The sequence below is a fragment of the Castor canadensis genome, chromosome 1 (genome assembly GCF_047511655.1).
Source record: "Castor canadensis chromosome 1, mCasCan1.hap1v2, whole genome shotgun sequence".
NCBI classification, from domain to species: Eukaryota; Metazoa; Chordata; class Mammalia; order Rodentia; family Castoridae; genus Castor; species Castor canadensis.
In genome coordinates, this window is record NC_133386.1 from 147,684,901 (window position 1) to 147,710,112 (window position 25,212).

General features: G+C 45.8%; 1 protein-coding gene across 7 annotated transcripts in view; it reads right to left on the reverse strand.

Annotated features, from left to right (window-relative positions):
* Dennd2b (DENN domain containing 2B) overlaps positions 1–25,212 on the reverse strand; it is a 152,219-nt gene that overhangs the window by 99,572 nt on the left and 27,435 nt on the right. For 4 of the 7 annotated variants that reach the window (XM_020183506.2, XM_020183507.2, XM_074041060.1 and 1 more), the window contains exon 2: positions 6,938–7,020. Coding sequence is in view for 1 of the 7 variants with exons in the window: in XM_074041056.1 (XP_073897157.1) it covers positions 3,108–3,130 (23 nt within the window). In the remaining 6 variants the exon portion in view is untranslated. Of the gene's footprint in view, positions 1–3,107; positions 6,177–6,203; positions 6,565–6,586; positions 6,612–6,937; positions 7,021–25,212 lie in introns of those variants that run through there. The other 3 variants (XM_020183508.2, XM_020183505.2, XM_074041056.1) reach the window with 3 other exon arrangements.

The following is a 25,212-nucleotide window of genomic DNA, read 5'->3' on the forward strand; positions in this document are numbered from 1 at the left end:
GCCTGTGCTGTATGATGGGTCTTAGAGAATCACAGATAGTATTCATGGAGTCAGGGAGAGGTGGGCAGAAGCCTGAGTCCAGAGCACTGAGAGCGGCGTGTGAAGGGCTGCCAATGTAAGGTCAAGGAGGACCTCAGGGGCCTTGCCCAGGCTGGCCCACCAGAAGAGGACAGGCAAGAAGCAGTTCTGGATGGGTCTCCTCTGCCTATGGAGGGCAAGCATCCTACAAGAGGATGCTACACCTGTGCAACTAGGTTAAGAATTATTGCAGAGATCCTCCTGGGGTCTTGACAGAAAGATAAACTAAATATGCAGTATATGTAACTTCTAAAAGAAGAATCTGGTTTGTTTCTAGTGTGGTAATCCCACTCTGATTGAGACACCAGCCTCCCTCTCTTCAAAATGCTGCTCTAAATGGATCATCATATTGGAAAGCATTGAGCGTGTAATTTGTTCCGGGCACTGAGATACTGACATATATATTTGCTGCCTTACTTCATTTAATCCTCACCACAACTCTAACAAGCTAAGTACTACTGGTATCCCCATTTTACAGATGATGCCGAGAAAACTGAGGCACAGAGAAATTAAATAAATTGCCCAAGGTCACACAGGTGGGCCAAGTTCTAAATCTAGACCTATAAGACCCCTCAATTCTAGCTCTTAATCACCTCATTGCACACTACATTTGCACAATAAGTGAAAACGGCTCCACCGGTGCTGCTTAAAGGTATCACCACATGCTCACTGAATATCTAAGACTCTGATGAACACACACACTACTGGTCAATTCACTTAAACAAACTGTAAAGCTCAATCGTTAGAACTCTATGAGATAGCCTATGTTCCAAGACACAAGCAAGCACACTAAAATTCAGTTTACTCAACAAAATGAGAGTTCTAAAAGCTAACTAATTTTATAGGGTTCCTCCCACTCCCACCAATTTTTCCCTTTCCTATCGTCCTTCTCACACACCTCATCCTTTGACAGTCTCAGAGAAGCTTCAACACAGGCCTAGAACCCTCACCCTCCTCCTATTTCCTGTCTTCTAGTTGGCTCTCTTCCACCATTCAAACAGTGCTTTAAATCAGAGTCTAAGAGTGGGACCCTCCTCCATTATCCCACTTAAGAGCATGAGATGGTCATTAACCCTACCACCAAAACCCCAGACTTCAGCAGGTCTGTGTTTCCTCCCTCTCAATCACAATGGCATGCAGGGAGGGTACAGGGAGAGGGCCAGTGGGGAAGAAATCAGAACTACAACATCTAATACAACATATATGGGAGTATGTCCTACACTTGATACCTTTTTGGATCCTCCCCAGTTCTTGGCTCAGGCACTCTGTAGTCACTGATTTAATGGCTTAACAGACCAAAAGGGCATATATGGGCACTACAGATGCCTCTGAGCCCAAGAGCAAGTGAACAGGGGTGTTGATTCCAATGCCAGCCACCCAATCCTACCAGTGCTCATTAGGACCTGCAGTATCTCCTTGGGTCTCCTGGAGGCAGGCCAACCTTCTGCTACATTGTGAAGGCCTCCTATGCCAGCCTTTCCATCTAATACCACCTGAGGCCCTGAAAACTCCCTTCTCCCCAATCCTCTTATCAAGTGCCTCTCTCCTGTTTCCTTCTAGTATCTCCTTCCGATCCACATCCTGTCCCCCATAGCCCTCATTTTATCTAACTTTTTTCTAGATACCAACAGTCCCCCAGCCACTGTGTTGCTTCCTATACAGACCCTTCAGTGCCAACAGGTCTCCTGGGAAAAGAGAATGTATGTTTGAGAAACTGAAGTGGCTTCATGACAAACCCTTAGGAACAAGCTCATTTGGTTAAGGCAGCTTCATATGTTAATTACATATAATCCACCCTTTTATGCAGACAGTGAAACCAAATACCCAGGCAGCTTCACCAGCCCCTCCCCAACAGTATTCATTATATCAGAGCCAAGAAAAATAAGGTAGTCTAGACTTATTTAATATTCTCTCCTCCCCTCAATACACACACACACACACACACACACACACACACAGAGTTTTCGAATGCCTAGGACTAGAAATAAGAGACCCCAGGATTTTTCAATCAGCACAGTATTGTGTGGCATGTTCCCCTAAGACAAATGTAACCCCACCTATCTATTGATATGGAGCTCACAGTGCCTTCCCTCCAGCATAAAGAGACACACAGAGTGTTTGCCCCCACGCCAGAAGGCAGCCCACACTAATGCAAGTTTTCCCACAAGCTTTAAAGAAAAATATCTGCTTACTATACCAGATGGTCATTTTTTTTCCATGCCCTCCTGGCCCCTTCTCCACTCTCCATGGTCCCTTTCACTCAAAGAACTCAATTATCTGCCTGCAGCTTCCTCTTCCCCTCCCCCAGCTTCCCCAGTCAATGCAGAGGCCCAGAGGGAGGCCAAGCCAGAACTCAGAAGGGCTGCTGCCTGGCCTCCAGGCTGACTTGTGTTACCTTTGCTTGGCCACCTCAGCAAACTTCCTTGGGCCCAACAGTGGAAATCAGGAGTCACTAGGACAGTGACAGTTAATAGCCACTACCTCACAGGTACTCAGACCCTCCCACCTTCCTCAGACACCAGGCCACCTCCCAAAACTAGTTCTCAGAATCACATGCAGGGGGGAGCACACCCTCTCTCAGTTCCAGGCAGGTGCTGAGGCCATGATACATCGAGGTTGAGGTGTCTCCCTGAAACTGTTCACCCAGTCCTTCTTCCCAGGGATGGGGACTGAACCAGTGGAACTGAGGGTGCCCTTGGCCTGTTCATTATGATATTTCAAGGTTTTAGCTAACTTGGGTGACTATTCAAGAAAGGAAGCAGAAAGAGTATACAGCACAGGGAATAGAGGCAGTGGGAAAGGGAGTGAGAACAGGAACCTTACTTTTTAATCCTTAAGGAACATAGAGGGATCCAATTTGTGACTAAGCTCTGGGAAGCTGGGCTGATGGGGAGTGGGGAACAGCTGCAGCCCAACCTAACCAGAAGACAACTTCTCCTTCAGGCTTCAGAGGTTGCTGTGAGGTGACTCACCTAGAAGGAGAGTTCTATTGTTTCATTAAAGAAAAAGAAAAAAAAAAAAAAACCTACCTTCTCCGAGTCTGCTCAGGCATGGCTGGCAGGTTTTCCTCTGTCTACAGCAGAGGCTGAGGCTATAAGGCAGGGTGCCATATGCCCTATAGGTTCACTGAGGACAGACCTGCGACGCCCTTGCTTGGAGTCTCCCCTCCCCTGCTATCTCCCCTCCCCTGCTATCCCATGCCTTGGCACAGTCCCATGACATATTAAGTATCTGCCCTTGGAATTCCCATTTCCTTGTTTTTCTTTCTGTTTTCTCCCCTAAGCTCTAGCCCTACAAGTTCCTGAAAGAGTTGCCCAGCCCCTAAGGAGGCTTTCCGATCAATACACTTCCTGCCCATTAGAAGTCTATCTTTCAAACCCAGAGTGGAGGAGAAAGGCCCCATGCCCACCCCAAAGTTTCCCCAGCAGAACCAAGCAGGACAAGGGAGGCAGGCCTGGCAACCAGCAGCCTCTCATCCAGCAACTAAAACATGTGACACCATAACTTCAGGGAGCTGTGGAATTTGTGGCAAAGCAAGGTGTCACGGGGCTCCCTCTCTGTGCCCAACACATGGGTTGAGTGGCCTAGAGGATCACTTATGCACTGAGGGATCATTTCTGAGGCTCAAAGTCTATAGGGAGTATCATTTGTATTACAAGTCACAACCCAAAGACAGCACTATTTGCTTCCTTAAACATCTCAAAGAAGACTTTTAAGGTTTTTCTCATTTTGATTTATAAATGCAGAAGAGCAGAAGGCACTTTTTTTTTGAGGAGGGTGGAGACACTAGGGTTTGAACTCAAGGCTCGGTGCTTGCAAAACAGACACTCTACCACTTGAGCCACACCTCCAGTCCACTTTGCTCTGGTTACTTTTTTTTTTTTTTTTTTTGGAGAAGGGGTCTTATGAACTATATTTGTCTGGGATAATCTTGAATCCTGATCTCAGCCTCCCAAGTAGCTAGGATTACAGGCATGAGCCATCCGCACCAGCTCAAAAGACACTTTATAAATGGAGGACCCAGAACAGAGAGGCAGAGCGACTTTCCAAGAGAGTCTTCAGGCTTCAGTTCATAACAAATTATATTATTTAGGACTTGATTTGCTTACAGCTACTTTCACGGAAACTATCCCATATGTTTCCTCCCAACAGTCCTGAGAAGTGTTTTTTATCATTATTTCCATCTCACAGCTAATAATCGGAAGTTCATGTTAATTAAGGGACTTGTCCACAGTCACCTCAACTGGCAAGTAACAGAAACTGGCGTAAGTCTCATGTCTTCTAACCCCAAATTCATTATTCCCTCCGCTACATTAAAAAAAAAAAGTACCTAGCTGGGTGCCAGTGGTTCACATTTATAATCCCAGCTACTTAGGAGGCAGACAACAGGAGGATCACAGTTCCAAGCCAGCCTGGACAAATAGTTCTCAAAAATACTCAACACAAAAAAGGCTGGCAGAGTGGTTCAAGTGGTAGAGCACCTGCCTAGCAAGCACGAGACTGTTGAGTCCAAACCCCAGTACCTCTCCCCCCAAAAAAGAAAGAAAAAGCACCAACTCCCTGAAACCCATGGCTAGTCCTCTTCACACAGGCAGCAGAGGTAAAAATGCAGAAGAGCCCTCAACACACCTTCAGAGTTGAGAAGACCTGAGATTCTGCACTTATATTGCCCCCAAAGGTACTACAGGGCTCAGAGACCTCCCCTCACATCTCTCACCTCTAATCCCAACCAACAGTGCATCTCTCCCGTGAAACATAGGTTTCAACCAAGCAGAGGATCCCTGGGGTGTAGCAAAGGAGGAATTAACTTTAGAAGTGGCCATCCCAGGTCCTGGGCCACTGAGTTCACACTTGCAGACCCTCCGGCCACAACACTGAGACACACATGAATACATTCGGGCAGCCAGAATCGAGGACATGGCCAGTGCTTGCATTGGCAAGCTGACCTGAAGTTAATCAGAAGGCCCCCTCATTGTTTGCCAGAATACAAAAGACATTCTGTTCAGAAAGTTCATGAAAAACCAAAGGGTTGGGACCAACAGCTGTTCCCTCATCCCACTGAGAAGTCAAAAGCATCCACAAAGTTCCAGAGGCCAAGAAATAAGTAAGATATAATATGGCTGAAGTAGAAGCATGTCTCCTGATGGGTGCCTGCTACAGGGAGTGCTACCACATTCATCCTCCTAACAATATTACAGCAGACCTAATGATCTCAGCACCTATGAAGCTGCCTCTCTGAGAGTCTCCTTTCCTGGGCCACGCTGAGCTCACCACACACCACTCCCTCCTCTGGGTCAGAACAAGTTTTACCAAAATTTAGGACAAAGTAGAAAGAGAGCACAGAGCGGACACTGTGTACACTGAGATTTGGTTAAAACATTAACCAGAGGAATCCACCCGGCAAAAGTACAACGCCTCGTGTTCCCTGGCTCCTCACAGCTGTTGCGCTAAGAGCACGCTCTGCAACATCTGGATAAGATACCTTTTAGCAGGCTCTCCAACCCCACAACTCAGGAAAGCCTGTGACCAACCTTATTAAGGAGAAAAGACAGTTTCTTACCAAGCTACGTGGTAGACAACAGTGTGAAGCCCCAGCTCAGCTACCCCTATGACAGTCCCTCTGTACTAATAACTGCTCCAGAGGAACTTGCAACTCACTGCAGACTCCTCGCTGAGTTTCATTAGCTTTCTTTGCTATCGTTGTTACAGGTCAGACATAGCAGTACCAGGAAGACAAAACAGACAGTGTCCACGAGAACGAACCAAACCACTCCAAAGACACTGTTTCCATGTCAGAACTACAAAGAGTATTGGAATGATGAGAACTTATTTTTCTCTTATAAAGGGGTCTTCCTGTAAAAATATCCAGTGGCTTTGTGCTAAATAAAAGTAAAAAGATGATTTCTAGAGTGAAGCCTAAACACCTCAGGTTCAGCTAGATTTGCAGTCAAGAAAATTGGCAATTTCCCTCCTCCTCAAGCTAATAGAATCCAACTGTTGGAGCATGACATCATCCCCAAGCCCCAAACCCTGTGCAGAGTGTACAGACACACTCGCCTGCCTCCCAGAAAACAGCCCAAGTCCAGGGCCAGGAAAGGAGAGCAATCGGCCAGAGCTGCCCTTACCTGAAAGTCCCGGTGCTTTCCTGCCCCCTCCATTCTCGGCAGAGTCTGGCTCACACCTCAGTCGGTTAGGGAGCCCAGGGCCCCCAAATCCACTGGCTTAAGCTGCAGTACCTGCTGCAAGCTTCCCACAGCTCCTTCCTCTGACCTTTCGTGACGCTCCTTCCAGCCAAGTGAGCAGAGCGCTGCTAGCCGGCCAGGCCAGTTGTCATGGAGACCCTGTCCTCCCAGGCGGCGCCTCCTGCATGCTCTCCCTCCACCCGGAGCGAGAGCGCGCGTGCGCGCGCACACACACATTCTCTCTCTCACTCAGTTCTAGGAGACGTCCATGAAACAGCACTGTCTTTTGATCAGCTCAGTTTTTGCACGCATTCCACTCCTCCTACCTCTCAGTCAACCAGGGGCTCTGGACCGTTCCTGGGAACTTGCTTCGGCAGCTCAGAGGGGAAAAGGGAGAAGACAGTGAGTGGACTTGTTTTCCTCCCCACCAGTGTCTCTTTTTTTTTTTTTTTTTTTTAACAATTTGGAAGAATCCCCGCCAGAGAGGGGAGGGAGCTAGCTGGAGCGCTTGGAGGGGAAGCAAGCCCTTCCTCTGGGTCCTGGAGTGCGGGTAGGAGGGACCCTGGTGCACTGCCTTGACTTGTTTTGTTCGCTTGGGACTTTCCGGGCAGCTGATGGGGCGGAAATGCACTCATATCACATCCCAGGAGCTCGCCTGGACTGGCCCCTCTGCTTACCTTGCTGCCTGTCCAGGTCCTGGCTTTAACCAGTACAGGGACCCATGGTACTAGTGTGGACACCTGTGCAGTCTCTCAGCTTCCTGCAATGGAAAGGAAACACACTAGGTCAGGACCAGTAGGAGTCCTGGACAAGTCCATTGTCACAGTCAGAGCAACAAACATGAAAAAACACAGCCTCTTCTCTCTGTGCTGCTCAAGACTTGCAACTAAAGCTCAGGCCTATGAGAGCTGCGACGTCCAAGCCAGCACAGCACCTGGGACACAAGCAGACTCTCTAAGATTAGTGCCCCAGTGGACACTCCTGCTTTTAACCATCTTTTACATATATTATTTTGTTTGGTCTTCATAACCTCCTGAAATACAGTGGAAGATAGGTTTGTGACCATTTTATAAATGAGAAAACTGAAGCTCAGAGAAATCAGATGTTTGATCCACAGTTACAAAGCTAGTCAGGCAAAGAACTGCAGAGACTAGTCAAGGACTTCCTAATCCAGTAGACTTTCCACAAAAGTTCACTGCCACCTGATCTTGAAAACTAGCTGGTTTGATGATAACCAGTTATGACATACAAGACTGGGTTCCCAGGGGCAGGTGGAGGATCTTTCTGAGTCCTGGTGAGGTAAGCCCGAAGACATTTGTGAGATATAAAACATCCTGGTGCACAGATTAGAAGAAAAATGTCCTACCTATAGCTAGGTAGGAAAAATCAGGGCTCATCTATCTGTTTACCACAGTAGGCCTGAAAGTTAGGAATACTGTTATTATACTCATTTAATAGATTTTTTTAAAATCTAAAATAAAGGTTAAAATTACTTGCCCCAGGTCACAGAACCAGGAAATAACAGATCCAAAAACAGTACCCAAGCCTTTCAACTCTCTGGCATACATTAAGCAAATAGTTGCAAGAGTACTAGGTAGAGGGGGATCAGAAGACCTTGGCAAGTTCTGACCTAACCAGTAAGTAGCCACATGCCATTGGGCTGAACACCTGGTCTTCCAGTTCCCACCTATACAACCTATCATCTGGTAACTGACAGGGCAGGGAGGAGCATCAAAAGAAATGCTCCATGTCAAAGCACCCTCCCTGAGTTAGGCTCTGAGCTATGAACTTCACTATCTCTACAGAGTCTCGCAAAAAAAAAAAAAACAGAACAACAACAAAAAATACCACTGGAGTACTAGTCCCCTCCACAAGATGAAGATACTGAGGCTCAAGGATGGCACTTTCCAATGCTTCTCCCCCAAACAGTGCTAGAGGTCCTGATAGAATCTTTAATGTTGCAATCCCTTGCAGAATCCTTGTGATTCTGATTAACCTTCATTATATTGCAAAATTGTTTTAAAAAAGACTTTGGTTGACTTAAATTTAAAACATAAATGTATGCCAGAAGCTAAGGGAGGAGAAATGTCACAAAATCCAACAGGAAATGAGAGGCTGGCACAGATTCTAGGTGGTGGGAACTAGTGCTCTAAAGGAGCAATCGGAGCTTCAAAGGGTATGTATGCAATCACCCACTCTAAACACCCAACAGTACCCAAGCCCAAGCTCAGGAATCCCTCATAGGCGCTAATGTCCCAACTCTACAAAGGAAGACAAGATGGAAGGGCAGGTGAAATACAACTAAGTCCTCAAACTTCTCCCTCCTCCCTCACCCAACTGGCATCTCTCTGCGGTTCTTCTAGATCCAGCACATGCACATTCTACTTGCCCAGTCTCCATACTGAGATATAAGAGGCGATTCCCACCCACTGCTGTAGCAAAATAAAAAGATAAAATTCACAGAATAGTACACCAACTATCATTTATTGAGCACCCACCATATGTCAGACACTCTTTTAAGCAGTATGAGAGGCTAGCAGTCAGAGCTGAGTAATAAGATACACTGAAGTAATGCAAACTGAAAAAGCCCTGAAGATAGACACAGAACATAGGCCATGCTCCCCCTAGTGGCATGCTGAAGTTACAAAAGTTCTTTAGGGCCTTGTCCTCAGGGAAAAGAGACAAAGTAAGGACCCCATTCCTGAGGGCCCTAGAATCCTCTTTTGGGTGGTACTGTTGGACTGTGTATGAGCCCCTTGAACTGGGCAGAACCAAAGGCCAGCTGACTCCCGCTGCTGCTTCTGCAAGGCTGGACACAGATGAATGAATCCCACTTGATCTTTCCTGAAGGATCAGGATTTTACAGGCTTATGCTGTCTACTATCTGTTAAGAAGCACACTGGCATACTTGAGCCATAAGCTTGGGAGACATCGCCAATCTCCCTAACTCTGTCTCCCCACATCCAACTCATTTATCAACTCCAAATATTCTACTTACAAAACATATCTGATATCTGGTCCATTTTTCTCCATCTCCACCTCTCACCTTAATTACTACAAAAATCTCCTAATTATCCCAGTTTCTGCTATTGCCCTCTCTGAAATTTTAGGAAAAACCAAACTCAGTCTCTCCTACACTCTCACTCGACCATCAACACCAAAGACTTCTGTGAAAAACTGTGTAGGAATTTCTCCCCACACACAAAGCAAGTAACAATTTTGCAGTGGACACGAACTAGAGGAGATAGCACCAAAATCTGTAAGTTGAAGACCCGCCCACTGCAAACCCCAGATGGCTTTAGCTGTGCTTCTGACCAACCAACCACCTATAAATCTGAGCTTCAATGACCCTTTCATCAGATTCAGTTACCTTGCTAGATTGGCTGACAGAACTTTAGAGAAACACGTTTGCTGCTTCATTATAAATGATATTACAAAGGATACATATGAACACAGATGGAGGAGATCTTAGGGCAAGGTATGGGGTACGGTATAGGCTTCCATGCCTGGCAGCATGCCACTCTCTAAAAATCTCTGTGTGTTTGGCTATACTGAAGTTCTCAGAATCCAATCCTTTGGGTTTTTATGGAAGTTTCATTACATAGGCATGATTGATTATGTCACTGGTCATTGGTGATAACGTAACTTTCGACCCCTCTTGCCTCTCCAGAGGCTGAAAGTTTCAACCATCTAGTCACATAGTTGGCTCAACTGAGAACCACCCCCTATTCTGAGGCCATCCAGGAACCCCTGACCATCAGTCAAATCAATAGCAGACCAAAAAAAGCCCGTTATCACTTGGAGGTTCCAACAATTTTAGGAGTTGTCTGCCAGAAAACTGGAGGAAGACCAAATACATATTTCACAATATCACACACTCACAAACCCCTTTTCCACAGAGTTGTCTGAATCACCTTTTTACATGGGATCATGTCATTTCCTGCTTACCACACTTCACTGGCTTCCCACTGCACTTCGAGTAAAATCTGAATCCTTACCAGGACCTACAAGGCCAAACATGATTCTTCTCTCTTCTCTTCTCAGCATACTTCCTGCCTTTTCCCCTCTCTGTGCTAGTCACACAGAATTTCTTTTAGTTCCCTAAGTGTCAGAATTTTTTCCCAGGCTGTCTAGCTCAGCCTGAGACAATTCCCCCACCCCACAGTCTTTGGGGTGGGGATAACTATTCACTCACCTTGCTTCAACTTGGATCAGCTTCTTGAACTGATCCTCTAAAGCACTCACCAGGATTTGTAATTCTGTGTTCGTGCATTTATTTGCTGAATGTGAGTCTTCTTCCATGAGTTCCTTTACTATTTTGCTAACTACCACTCTCTGCTCTTGGTATAGGGCCTAACTCAGATCAGACACTCAATCAACATCTTTCTGTCTTACAGGAAGGAGAGACTCAGAACAGCTATTCCATGTCACTCATTGTATCTTTTCAGAAACTTACAAACTGTAATTACATCTTTTTCCCCATGTGCCTTGCCTGTGGGCTCAACTAAAAATTCCTGTAAAGTCTCCCCATGGTTTGCTTCCCAGAACTTTCCTCGTAAGGTCACTCTTCTGGGGCTGCACTCCAGGGTTTTACAGCCTCGCACATTACTGGAGTGCCCACCACTCACAGGCCCTCCACCACCACCGGGTCATTGCCAAACCAACTGAGCTACAGGCAGGGCTCAGCTCCCACCATGGCCAGATTCTCTGAGGTCACTTTCACACAAGGACAAAATGCTGTCTCTCACCTCTGCTGTGCAGTGCAGGTCACTGTGCTGACAAAAATAACATTTTTACTATAAATAAATAAATAAATAAATAAATAAATGAAATCTCATGTTTTATAACTTGAAGATAGTTGTAAAATGAGTTTGAAACAAAGGGCTCCATTTCTTCAAATTGTTTGAAACTGCTGTATAGGGGGAAAATAGGGAAGGCCTAAATAAGCAACAGCAGTGTGCCTAAGTCTGACCCTTCTCACAAGCTATGTTACCTCCAAAATCTGAAATCCTTTCTCCTATATTCTCACTCAACAATCAATAAACACAGAAGAATCAACACCCACACCTCTCCTACAGCACCGCCTGGTGCTATGAAAACTGCCTGCATCTTCCGCTCCCTCCCTCAGCTGCCCATGTTGTTCCCTTCATCTGGTACCTCTCCTTCCTCCAGTACCAAAATCGTCTACCTTCAAAGACCAACTCAGTTATTACCTCCTCTATGAGATATGTCTTGATCTCCTGGCAGAACCTGTCTCATCTCTTCTGCTGACCCACAGCAATTCAAAGATGCCTTTTCAATGGTGTATACAGCACTCTATCTCTATTACTGGCATACCTGTTTTCCCCACAGGCCTGACCACTCCAGGTGTATAGACTTTAGTATTTCACCCACTGTGGACAACTGATCATTAAAAAGATCCCCCCAAACAGAAGCTTCTGTTGTCTCCATTAGATGAGGAAATTTTAGTGGATGAGCTTGCCTTGTACAAAGAGAAAATATACACATGTACTTACATATATACACATATAGATATGATGATCAGATTCTAGATTAGATCCCTAAAGGAGTTTGTGGTATTTTCTTGTCTCTTTTAATGACAACTGAAATTTTGGACCTAAAAACACAGGAGCAGAGTGAATCTTTTATAGTCACTCCTTACTTCAGGAGCAAAGGAATTACAGTGTTAGAATTGCTAGTTGTATCCTAAGAGATCTAAATGGCTTAACTTTAGATGCCTCTAGGAAGCCTAGATTTCAATACTCACCAGATCAGAGTCCAGCATGAAAGACAGCCAGTTATACCATGTAACGGGGAATCAGACAAGCTCCTCCCACTACCACCACCAATTCTCCTACATTGAGCTCTGACTGCCATTCCCAGAAGAGTCCTTAAGGGCTTTAAGCTTTATGTTTTTTACCTGTGAAGGACAGTGAGGTAAGGACAGAAAAACTAAGGCTGGGAGTAGAGAACATGCAGACTGGAACCTAGTCCTAGTCTCTGGGGTGGTAAGATCCTGATCAAGCCCTTGTTTCCCAGACGGCCTGTGCTTTTCCCTCCACATCCAAGAGGGTAAGTCTAGCTATTCTCCAAAGGTCCTTCTAGTGTAAAGTCTATTGCAGTCACCTGTCCTACTGCTTCCTGAGTAAGTCCAAGCATTAGGAAGACTTCTCACTTTCAGGGAATATGAAACTACACCCAACCCTTTCAGCAGAGCCCATGACCTGGGGCTCTGGAGTCATCTGCCTGAAATCAGACAGAAAAGCATCACCGACAAAAGGCAACCTTTCCTGGAGGGAAAGATGGGAGATTCAGGCTTCCTGCCTAAGGAAGGCTGGAGAGAGAAGAAAGGCACCAAACACAGAATGGGGAGATTAGGAAATGGCCTGGGAAGAGGCTAAAAAAGGATCAAGGACCAAGGCTCAGCCATCAGTCTCAAATAAAGCTGTCTTGGCAGAGCAGAGTTAGCAACATCTGAGTTCTCTTGGAAGGCAATCTGTCTATTGCAAATCAAGCAGCTTCTACATGGGCTCTGCTAGGGTCTTCAGATCAACATAATAAATGACTCCCTCCTGATGGCAATTCCAGCTGTCCTCTGCCTGGGTGACACATCTGGCAGGACCCCAGTGCCCTAGCCACTGCTACAAATACTACTTGCAAAGCCTTCCTAGAAAAACAGAGAAATTCCCATTCTATGCTCCAGGCTAGGAGTTTTATGATAGGAAATTCTCCCAGGTCCTTGTTCCTGCCACCTATCCACTCCACTTTACCCAAACCTAAGGCTACAAAAGTGTGAAACTCAGCCTATAATTATCCTAGGACCCACAGGGTACGGTGAAGCAGCTATGGACATGTTCACGTGGGGCTGAGCCCCCCTCCTTCAGTCCCCTATTTGCCCCTACTTAGCTCACAATCCTTAATATGAATGAAGCTCAAGATTCAGATTTCCAAGAAACAAGGTGCACAGTGGCTTGATCCAGTCTCTTGGAGGACCTGTTACAATGTTCGTGTATGAGCTAATTTCCTCAAAGGCCCCTAGCCCTATAAAGCCCACATATTAACACTGAGTCCACATAGATACACACTCAGGGCTAGGAAAGACTAACTAAACCCCACTAACAGCACCATTTTACCCTCTCAAAATGGCCTTTTCAGACTGACCTGGCTCAGAAGTCTGAGCTCAGCCAAGATCCTAGCTTGTCATGACTGAGCTTCAGAGAGAAAAAGTGAAGGGCAAGGGAAAGGTAGAGAATAAGAGGAATGTGGACTCAGACTGCTTTCCCATGATGTAGCCAAGAAAATGCCTTGAGCCTGGGCTAAAAGTACCCTTCAGAGGTGGTGTGAGCCTAGACTGTGTCACCTCCTCTGCCCTGGCTGTTTCCTGGCTACACTAGATTCTCACTCTATCCCAGATCTCCTGGAAGAAGTCTACCATTCCCATGTCGACCGTGCCTCACTGCCTTGCATTAGTGTAGTTTGGGGGGGGAGGGGGTATGGGATTTGAACTCAGGGCCTCATGCTTGCTAGGTAGGCCCTCTACCACTTTAGCCACTCCACCAGCCCCAGCCTATAGTATTCTTTACAGCAAGAAACTTGTCTTACTTTTGTTTCCCAGCTGCCATGAAGTGTACAGCTCTGCTCCATCACAACCTCACAACCATGATCTACAACTCACCTCAGACCCAAAGCAATGGATCCAGTTAATCACGAGCTGAAACCTCTGAAACTCTCCTCCCATTTCCCTGAGAGTGATTCCAACCCTCGCCCCTCCTTTTATTGCTCTCCCCGAGTCTGGGCTGGCCTACCAGAAGGTAAGAAGCAGGAGCAGAACCAAAGGCCTAGCCATCAGGCAGCTCCAACTGTCAGACATTCAAGTGAGGCCATGATGGATCTCTCAGGCCTGATGGTCATTGCATTAGTGATCCAGGAAAGACCAGCTGGCGCCAAACTGCTAGCTGGCTTATTTTCAGACACTAAAGCCAATAAATGGTTGCTGTTTTAAGCACTAATTTTTTTTTAATTTAAAAATAAAAAGAACCCTGTCTTAACTCTAAATCCTTGTTTCAAAAGTGGACCATCTTTCCAGAAATCTGCTTCCTTGACCTCAAACTCTGGAAGGCACTCCAACAAGGGACTAGGAGGATTTAAAACTGTCAGGCCTGTCTGGTCTGCCCTTTGTCCCTCCTGCTGCTCACATCACAACCTCCCAATTGAGGCTCTGACCTTCTGAGCTTTAGCAAAGACATTGAGCAGCTCAGGAATCCAAACAATTCTTACCCACCATCTCCTCCAACCATGGTTCACCATGATCAGAATCACAATGTGATATTTTTAACTATCAGAGTGAATTCTTGTGGATCTTCAACCTTCTATACTAAGCTGTCACCTGAGAGCTGTTTGTGGGGTTTGACTGGGATTTGATGCTGTGTCTAAAACATTAGCTGGTAGGAATGCAGCACTGCAGCTTCTTCGGGCATTGTTGGAATATGTGCAAGCCAGCTTATCTCCCATAAGGGGAAAGCACGACACTGAGTCCAAGGATTTAGGAAGAGAGAAGAACAGTAGCCCCTCAAAACCCAGTTCTTGTCCTAGGAACACGGGACAAGCTCTGGTTTAACAGATGAGTGTTATAATAAACTTTAATGTCCTTCAGGAGGTGACAATTTTTTAAATCATTCTTTTTCTCCAAGGTTAGAAACCTAGAACTTTCTAATCTATGCAAAGATTAGCTCCTGGAAGGGGGGGGGTTGTGAGGGACATCTAAACTCAGGATCTTGCATTTGCTACTTGAGCCATGCCTCTCAGCCCTTCTTGCTTTATATTTTTTTAATAGAGATTCGTGTTTATGCCTGACCAGCCTGGACTAAGATCCTCTATTTATGCTTCCCATATAGCTGAGATGACAGGCATGTGTCACCACACCCAGATCTTTATTGGTTGAGATGGGGGTTTCATGAACACCCCCATCCCTCGAACTGTGATCCTCCTGATCTCCACCTCCCAACTAGCTAGGATTACAGGTGTTAGTCACTATGCCCCAACCTAGCTCCTTTCTGGGTATATCCTATTTTTACACAGATCAGAGCTAGTTAGCCTTTCGTGTAAAAAAGAGATGCTTATAAATGCTCCTTCACTTACAGATCAACATGAAGGAGACTATGCAACAGAGGGAAAAAAATAGGGAAGATGGTGAGATAATGAGAAAAAAATAGAGGAATGTGGAGGGAGAGAGTAATTTAAGATCCTGAAGGACAGAAACAGGAGGAAGCTTGTTCAGCAGTCTGAGAACAGCACATTTGGGGGAATTCCTGAGCTTTGCTTCCAGGGAGGTCAAAGAACATACTTGAGTACCACTTAGCCTTTTGACGGAAAGAAAGATTTCAGAAAGCCCTTTACCCCTTAGCATCTGGGGCCCTTACCCTTGCTAACATGACTGTCTACATCCCATGTAACTGGCTGGCTAATGCTGTTAGTGACTAGGAGGAGGAGGGCAGAATGAGAACAAAGGGTCAAGGACTACTGTCCCAAGTCAGGCATAGTGGCTCACACATATAATACTAGCTACTTGAGAGGCTGAGATTCAGAGGATCACAGTTTGAGGCCAGCCAGGGCAAAAAAGCTAGCAAGACCCCATCTTAACCACTAAAGCTGGGCATAACTATCCCAGCTATGTGGGAATGTAAATAGGAAAAGCATGGTCTAGACCAACGGCAGGGTTGGGGAGGGGAGCAGCAAAAACACAAAAAGTAACTCTTCAAAAAACAGCTACAAGGGAGGGGGTAGGGGCAGGGGGGAGAAATGACCCAAGCCTTGTATGCACATATGAATAATAAAATAAAAGAAAAAAAAAAAACAAAAAACAAAAAACAGCTACAGCAAAAAGGCTGTGGGCATGGCTCAAGTGGTAGAATGCCTGCCTCCCAAGTGCAAAGCCCTGAGTTCAAAACCCATAGAGCCAAAAAAAAAAGACTATTGTTCCCAGCACAGCAAAGGCCTGCAGAAGACTTCCCTGTACCAAGCTGTGTAACTCCAGAGGGCAGGAAGGGAGAGCTCAGCTCATCTCAAACCAGAGCAGACAGGGGAGGTCAACCATTTCACAGTCCTGAAGGTGATGAAAGACTGTAGTCACACATCGTCAACTCAGATAATATCTGCCATGGGTAATGCATGATACACCTCTTCCCCAGGAGCTGAGATGGGAAGGATACTCAGGGAATATTCAGCAAGGTGAGGCTAGACTCTGTGTACTCCCAAGAGTTACCAGGTTACCACTGCCTTAATTAAATCATCTGTTGCCTTTCACACTCAGGACTCCTCCAAACACAGCCAACAGAAGCATAACCACCAACAAGCAGGAGCCAGAGAACTGAGAGAGAGAGAGTGAGAGATATGAAAGTTGTCAGAGGCTGGATCTGGAGGCTTGAAGAGGTTTCTGTTCTGTTGTTTTAATAAATGAGACTGTTCCAGCAAGCTTCTGAAGAGTAAACCACTGTTTCAGTTTTACCAAAGAGGCTCCGAAGAGAGCTCAGCTACATCTTACTTCACCTGCTACTCTGACGGGCAGGAGAGAACAGGACAGAGGATCATTGACCAACCTTTTCCCTACTATCCATGTGCTCCATTTCCCCCTTAAGCCACTACTTCACCAGATTAAGGGCAAAGCAGGAGAGACTGGGATGGACCACAGCAATGTCATCTGGAGGATGCAGAGAGGAAAGAGTGAGAAATGGATCTCAGCAGCTAGATACAGGGCCTGGGATAGTTACCACGAACAAGGTTGTTCAGACAGACCAAAGGGCACTACCAAGTTTATCCCCTTGAGAAGTCCCAGGAAAGGTGTTGCTCCTGCCAACATAGCTGGGTCAGAAAGTGAAAGCAAGCGAAGGACAAGATGGACACTGAGAACAAAGAAGGAGCACACAGAACCTCACTTCAGTCTGTTGACTTCTGCTTCCTCTCCTAGAAGGACCTGGACACAGAGCTGTGTATCTCCAACAACATGACTCAGCAGTTATGGCTATGCAATAGATTCATCCGGGAACCCAGCCCCAGGGACAGCACAGATTTCCTGTCCCCCGAGGATGAAGACTTCTCTGGTCTATCTTTGGAGACAGCTGGGCAGCTGCATCTGTAGAGAAGCTGAAGGTCAGGACACAGATCATAAGGGCAGACTTTCTGAGAGGCACACTCCTCAAAGTGCTGTCAAGAACACTGAAGGTGGCTCTCATCCCTGTTTTTCTTTCTTCAACTATGATCTCTTCTCCCTCTCCTGCCATGTGAGGCCATGAGACTAGAACCAAGGAAGGAAGCTCAAGAGCTCTTTTAGTAGAAAATGAGAACCTGGAAGATGACTGACTGTGGAGATGAGGAAGGGTCCAGAACAGACTGCTGGATTGTGGCTTGGACCACTGAGTGCCAGTCATCATATCGGAGAACACAGACTAAACAATAGTCCAAGGTGCTCCGCTGTAGTCGTGTCTGCACTGAACCAAGGGGGGAAGTTGCTCCAACACAGGAAGTTATTTAGACAACAAGACAGACAAGAGTGGAAGAGATAGAGACAGAAAATGGGAAATAAGACAAGAAAAACAGTAGAGAAACAAATAAAAAGAAAGGAAGGAGACAGAAGGGAGGAGAGTGTCTGTGTGTGGGCACAGGTGTGCATGCAGGTATATGTACTCATGTGTATTTTGAAAGGAAGTGGGGAGAAGAAGTAGGTAACAGAAGTGAGCCAAAACTGCCGGGTCCTCAGCGGCTGGTCAATGGCTAGAGCCTGTTGCAGCAGAGTGGTGTCCTCCTCAGCAGTTAGGTTCTGTCCAGCACATGAGTGAAAATCATGTGGAGTCAAATTATGCTTGAAATTCTCTTAGAAAGGGCAGCCACAACTAGAGACCAGCCACAGTCTCTCAGGAAATTCAACTCAGTATTTTTCATATACGTAATTTGTATGCACTTAAAAATCCCAGACCTAGAAAGACCCAAGGAGTTCATCTTCCTGGTCTGTATTTCTCAGAAAAACAATTTTTAGTAGCAGAACCACTGATTATGGTCTGAGTGCGTCTAACCATATGCTTGGAAAGATTGTAAGTCACTTAGTGTCATTTCACTGGATGGACTTTCTTCTGACCCCACACTCCTTCCTCCACATTGCCCTTGTCTTAAAACTGCCCTTGGAGAGAGAAGGCCTATCCTGGAGGTCCCACTCCACCACAGACAGCTGCATGAGTTGGCAACAGTCCCTTCCTCCTTTTTGGCTTCCATTTCCCCACCTGTAAAATGAAATCAGACTACATGAACTCTACGAGCCCAGACAACTCTGCAATACTAAATGTAAAAGTGCTTTGAAAAGCTCAGGCCATTCACAAAGACAGCATATCTGCATCAAATCAGCTCTCACAGGTCAGAAATTCTACACGCTTTCTCTCAGCTTCATCCTTAACATGCTATATCTAGGTTAGGTCTGCCTATTCTACCTTAGAATATTCTCTAGGATTCACCCCCTTCCTCTCTATTCCTAATGCAGACCTCCCTGTGCCCAGTAGGGTCATTTTGGAGAGGACCCAAATCTGAGAGATTTCCACAGAATTCCACTGCATCACTTCCCAGCTCCTATGCACCACAGCAGAACCTACAGAGTTGAAACTTCTGGCTCTGCTCTGCCAGAATACTACCTCCAGGCAGCTCATCACGGTGACCCTGGGGTGCTACATTCTATGTACTTGCTGTTCTCCACACTCAGAACACGTCCTACCCCTCCTTTGCTTATAAAGCCAATCCAACTTCCAAAAACCACAAAAAAAAAACCACCCTCCCTCTTCCAAGAATGTTTTCCTATGATTTTAAAACACAACTTTCTTGTTTTCAAACTATAAATATATTTGTAGTTAGTAAACAACACAAGTTAAGCTGATGGTATTTTCTAACTGTTTTACACATACTGTCTCCCTCAATAGATTATAAATTCCCATAGGTCAGAAAACAAATATTATATCCGTCTCACAATGTTGGTTAAGTAAAAAAATTCAGCAAGTGCTTGTTGACTGTCTCATGGCTGGAAAGCAACAACTTGGTTTCCTCTCCAGCCCTTGGCAATTCTCCAGCCCTTGACCCTGTTGGAAGTGCCGGAGGGAGGAAGGCAGTGAGGAAGGCAAGTGTAGAAACAGTACCCTTTGAACCCCTGCGGGACTCTCCCACCCTACTTTCCTCCCTGCTTTCCCTGTTTGGGATGGAAAGACCCCACAACAGGCTCAAATCAACCTCTCCTCTACAGAGAAGCCTGAGCACCCCAAGCAGTATGCAGACAGTTATATTTAGCTCCATTCTTAATGTCCTGATCGGCCTGTGTGATAAGAGTGGCTGCTCACAATGCCTGACAGCGATGAGAAGATAAAGAGAAGAGAAAGACAGAGGGGAGAAAGAGCAGACATATGTAGTAATCTTCCAATACACATTCTGGATCTGAACCCTGGAGGTAGTTCTTCAAATTAAGCCACATCTGTTCCTAAGCCCCAAAGAAGTATGGTACCTGTGAAAAGGACTTTGTCCCCTGCCAGGGCACAACACTTCTACAGGTCAAGCCAACAAAGACTGGAAGCTGCACAGAAGTTTCTCACCCTTGAGGAAGCCAACAAGCCAGGAGGTAGGACTCTGGCTGGCTGGGCCACCCTGAGACCCAGTACCTCTGTCCCAGAACACCCTCTGCCTAGACTTCCCTGATGGGCCAGAACCACACAGGTATATACTGTGGGTGTGCGGCGGGAAGGGCAGTCAGGAGAGAAGCCCTATTCCCAGAGGAAGGCACTCCTGGCCATCATACCCAACGCATTAAGCATCCAAATACAACCCAGCAGCCCAAACCCACCTTCCACTGCTTCTGGCCTTGGCCACTCTGAGACACAGCTCCGAATAAAGTCCCCAGTTTTCCTGCTCTCTACAGCTTCCATTCCCTCTCCAGATTTACTACCCTTTCCTCTTTCTTGGAAAGATTTGCCCCCACTCTCTACTTCCAGCCTTGCACACACACACATCCTTGGGCAAGGAGCCCCTACCCAAGTTCATCGTGTTTCTTAATGCTCTCTTAGGCTTTTTTTTAACTTCACAGGAGCTGATGCCATCATACTTTGAAGATTTTAGGCCAGGTAAAGATAGCACCTGCTTTCAGGGGAAGGGGAAGATGCTTAAGGAAACTATTCAGAGGGTCTGGGGAGTGGCTCAAGTGGTACAGTACTTGCCTAGCATGTGTGAGCGCCCGAGTTCAATCTGTAGTATCAAAATGAGGGGAAAAAAAAAAACAGAAACTATTCAAAGCACCAATACAGCTAGACTGGGGAGACAAGAGTTATGCAGCAGCCAGGAGACAGATCCATCTTGAACCTGCCTCTCAGCTACGTCCTCAAAATAGGCATCTCTGCACCCATCTCCAGTGGCAGAGGAAGAACACAGAAACTAAGTCCTAGCCTTTCTCCTCTCCCCCTCCCTTCCACAGTGACAGGGAGACAGGGAGGCAAGTTGCAAAAATTTTAAAAAGAATCCATATTGAGCCTGGGTACAGGGGCACATGCTTTATAATCCCAGCACTTGGGAGGCAGAGGCAGGAGGATCACAAGTTCAATGCCAGCCTGAGCTTCATACTGAGATTGTCTCAAAAAAAGGAAAGAAACGAAAAGATCAATGGCATACCACACACACATGAAAAGCTAGCTCCTAACTCCAGAACTGCAAGAAAAGGCAATTCTACCTTCAAGCCCCTGGTCACCAGGCTAGTCTCCACAAAACTGCTTTAACATTCCACATCACAGAGACATGAAGCAACTTCCCCCCACACAGCCCCTGAGGCAGAGAACTGGGCAGAAAGGAATGCAGACGGCTCCCAAGAAGTGCCGTGCTGAGAAGGAAACCAAGAGCTTACCCACAGTTTCCTGGGCCCGGAAGGGAAGACACTGGGCTCTCAGAACAAGGACTTTGGCAGTCCAGAGACTGCAGGTCCTCATATCTGAAAGCCCAAAGGAAGAAACAAGTACAGTGGTGGGAAGCCAACTGTACAAAGCAAACCTGAGCTGGCTCCCAGTGCCTTCCCATGAGCAGTGACCACATTTGAATATGAGCAAGGAAGAACTGAGCTATCATCAGTCCCACAGAAGCCCTCACAGGCCTGGAGATGGGGAATGTCTGAACCCTGTAACATAAGCTTTGGCATCACTTGCTTTCTGTCCAAAGGGCTTCATTTTCTCACATGCCTCAGGGGAGGAGGAAGGAACCCATGGGGGAGCCTAACATCTGAGGAAAAAACAAAGCGGGTGAGTATATGGTTTTAGCCAGCTCCAATGCCTCCTCATTCTAGACTCTCTGGCATACTTTGGAGGTCATAAGCTTTTTTACAGTCCTACCGTTGGCTGTAGGCTTCCCATGAAGTCCACAGTCCCAGAAACCTGCACATAGGCCAGGCTAAGCCCAGAAAAGACTTCCCTGCAGACATGCCTTCTCCAACTTGTCACCCAAAGTATGGCCTCAGGAGGTTGTATGAGGATAAGCATAGGGAAAGGAGAACACAGAAAGGAAATCATTAGAAGTGCCTTCCTCTTGTATACTGAGTATCCACATTAAGACATCAAATAATTTTAATTAAAAAAATGATCTCAATCATAGACTGCTTTCCTTTCCAAGAAAAGGGCAATTCCCAAAACAGATTTCACAAAACCCAGACAACACCTTCCCTTCTCACTTCCTATCAGACACCCAGTTTGCAAACCTTGGTCAGTTGTTACCATCACCACAGAGGCACACACAGACACACAAGTCTGTCCATTCCTCAAAGTTTTGTTCCCATAGCCAAGGTTGCCAGACCCCTCCAATTTTGGGTCCCTGTGGGAACACAAAGAGGCACAGTTAGACAAGTCTTTTCCCAGGCACAGATCTTGGCGGCTGATAGAGCTGAGGGTGACTTAAGACACCCCCACATGCAGGAAGAAAGCTCGGCACCTGGGCTCTCCCCTCCTCCACAGCACCAGGAAACTAGCTTACGTCATCCCTCTGGTAGCCACACGTCTGCCTCCAAGCCCCTGGGATTTCACCCATCTTCACCTCAAAACTGCACAAAACGGGTCTGCAGAGGGTTATTTCAGGTCAGTTCCTTACAGCCTGGTGCCAATGAAGCAAAAGTGAAAGGTTTCCCCCTTATTAGAACCACTGGTTTCAGCCTGCCCTGGGGAAGTCACAGATTTTACTCCTAAACCTAGCTCAAAATGTATGCTGCTTTTTTTTCCCCCCCAAAGAGACCAAAGATGAACTGGAAAAGAGCATCCCTGGGCACCACTGAAAGAAGTACAAAGAAAGATACAACCACAAAGAAAGATACGATCAGCTATGGTCATACTTCCCTGGAATGAAATGACACACACTGACCTCCAGGCAAGAACATCTGGATAAACTTTCCCATCCTAACAGAAAATCTTCAGTCACCTGGAACCTAGTATGCTTGGAATTTTATTCAGAAAGTTCATTCCATTTTCCAGAATTGTTCATTGCACAAAGAGATGTTGCAGGTTACACGCAGGGCCATGGGTCATCTCTACTTTGCATAAATTAGCAACATATGTATCTTACACAAAATACATGAGCTTTCAAACTAGAAGTTTTCCATTTAGAACCATGATAGAGCATCACAACAAGAACTTTTTATTAGCAAAACAGGAGGAGATAATTCCACGAAACAATATGTTTTAAAAATGCGAACCAACATTAGATCATCATTTTCAAAGTGAAGGAAACATCATCAAGCTTTAAGCTTAAACACTTCCTGAGGTGACACACAGTGAGAAAAAGAAAAGCACTTAAGAGTCAGGCATGGCACACTCCAGCACTTCCACCCTAGAGACTCAGGCACAGGAGGAAGTACTAAGCTCTCCTGACCCAGCTCCCGGCATCCTTTGGAAGCACTTTTCATCCTCTCTATACAACAGAAAGGAGCCGACCCTTCCATGGCAACATCACCACAAGGGGTCAGAGATGTCTTCATGGAATACGCCTTCATCAGTCACTTTTATAAAATGACATGGCAGGTGGATACCCAGATAAGTTCATAACTGAGTAACACAGCTGAAAAATGTTACAAAACTTCTGCAAATGCTAGCAATAAAATAGAACATAAGAGAATAAAAGCAAATAACATTTACATATCCCAACTGTAGACCTAGAAGAACAGGCTAGTTAAAAGATGGGTATCTACAAGGTTTTCCAAGGTATTCTCAAGGGAAGCACTAGTGGCATGGATTCTTCACCCTGAATAATATCATCCCCAAATGTTTGACTTTCCTCTCAGAAGTGTTCTTGGTATCTTACTTACCAGCTATGAGTAGGATGAGATTTTACCCTATCATCAAAGAGTTATGGAGACAAGGAGTTTTCTGAGGTAACTAAGCAAAACAAGCAGGAGAGAAAGAGAAGGAAAGAAGACGGTTAAAGATGATGGGAGTGGGATCTGAAAACACCTGTCCGAATTACCTGTGATGGGTGAGATGTGGAAATTGGCGGTTCATGAGTACCCAGAGCAGCAGTGGCAGTGAGGGTACACTGAACATTACGTGACAGTTTCCACTTGGATCATCTGCCTAGCACAACTTGGTTTAAGACCAAATGGGATGGAAGAAAGTACCAAATGCCAGACACACACTCAAAACTCTTATCAAACCAAATCAAACCATTATTTCAACCAAATGTTGTTGGCACCAAGCTTACAGGCAATGCTGACTCCTATTCTCTCAGGGCTGCTGGATGGCAGAGCCTAGAGCTAAAGAAAAGGAACGCTCTCGGGGTTCTATGTCACCTCATCCTAACAGTTCCAGTGAAGTTCCACCTCATTGGTGATGTAGAGTCAGGATGGAGTCAGGGCTTATGGAATACAAAAAAAAAGTGGCACAGTGGGAATACACTGAGAAACCCCTGTGAACATTGGAATTCATAATAAAAGACAGGACTGTAAAATAGGCACAGTGTGGGAGCGTGCTGGTGGGAGGGGGAGGGGGAATACAGGAGATGAAGGTGTATGAGTGATGGGCTTCATATACACATATGAAAGAGAATGATGAAACCTCTTACAACTGTTTTAAGTAGGGTGGGAAGGGGATCAAGGGGGAGAGATGGTGGGAGTGGTCTAACAATGTAAGGCTATTCAGAACTGTCACAATGAATCCCCCTGTACAATGAATATATCCTAAGAAAAATGGGAAAAAATGTGAGATAAGCACTGTGCTCAATGTCCTAGAACTCAGAAAAAAGAAAAAGACTGCAGAATTGCAAAGTAGGCCTACTTGAAAGAATATAATCAGCTAAGTAACTCTTCTCCCCAAAACTACTCTACCAACTTCCCTGGTTTTCTCTGGCAAGTTTCAGCAACTCAGAGCCTCCCAGGGATGGGCATAGCAACAGTGAGTGTGGTCGTCATCACTAACTCCAGACAGGCATCCCCCATGCCCATTCAGGAAAGTTTTCTGCTGACTGTGCCTTACAAAGAACCACAGACTTCAGAAACTGTCTTTGTCCAATTAATTCTGCAGTAAAGGAAACCAACACAAATCTTTTAGGTAATCTCTTTTCTTTTTTGTTTGTTTGGTTGGTTGGTTTTGGTGGTACTGGGGTTTGAACTTGGGGTCTCACGCTTGCTAGGCAGGCACGCTACCATTTGAGCCATTCTGCTAGCCTAATGTAAATCTTATAATGGAAAAGAAAAAAAGACTAAACTAGGCAAGTGATGTGATTAAACGCCAGGGTCATTTCAGAAGGCAACAGGAAGAAGCACAGCTCTGCCCATCTGAGTTGTGTATGCTGGGAAGGAAAGCTGTGGTTTATATAAGCAGAAGTTAAAACATTTTGTCTTCTTTAAAGACCCACTGGTATTCTTAAGGAGCATCTCTCAGTTCTCTCGTCTACTTTTATTTCCTAGTTTTTGGCAACAGGA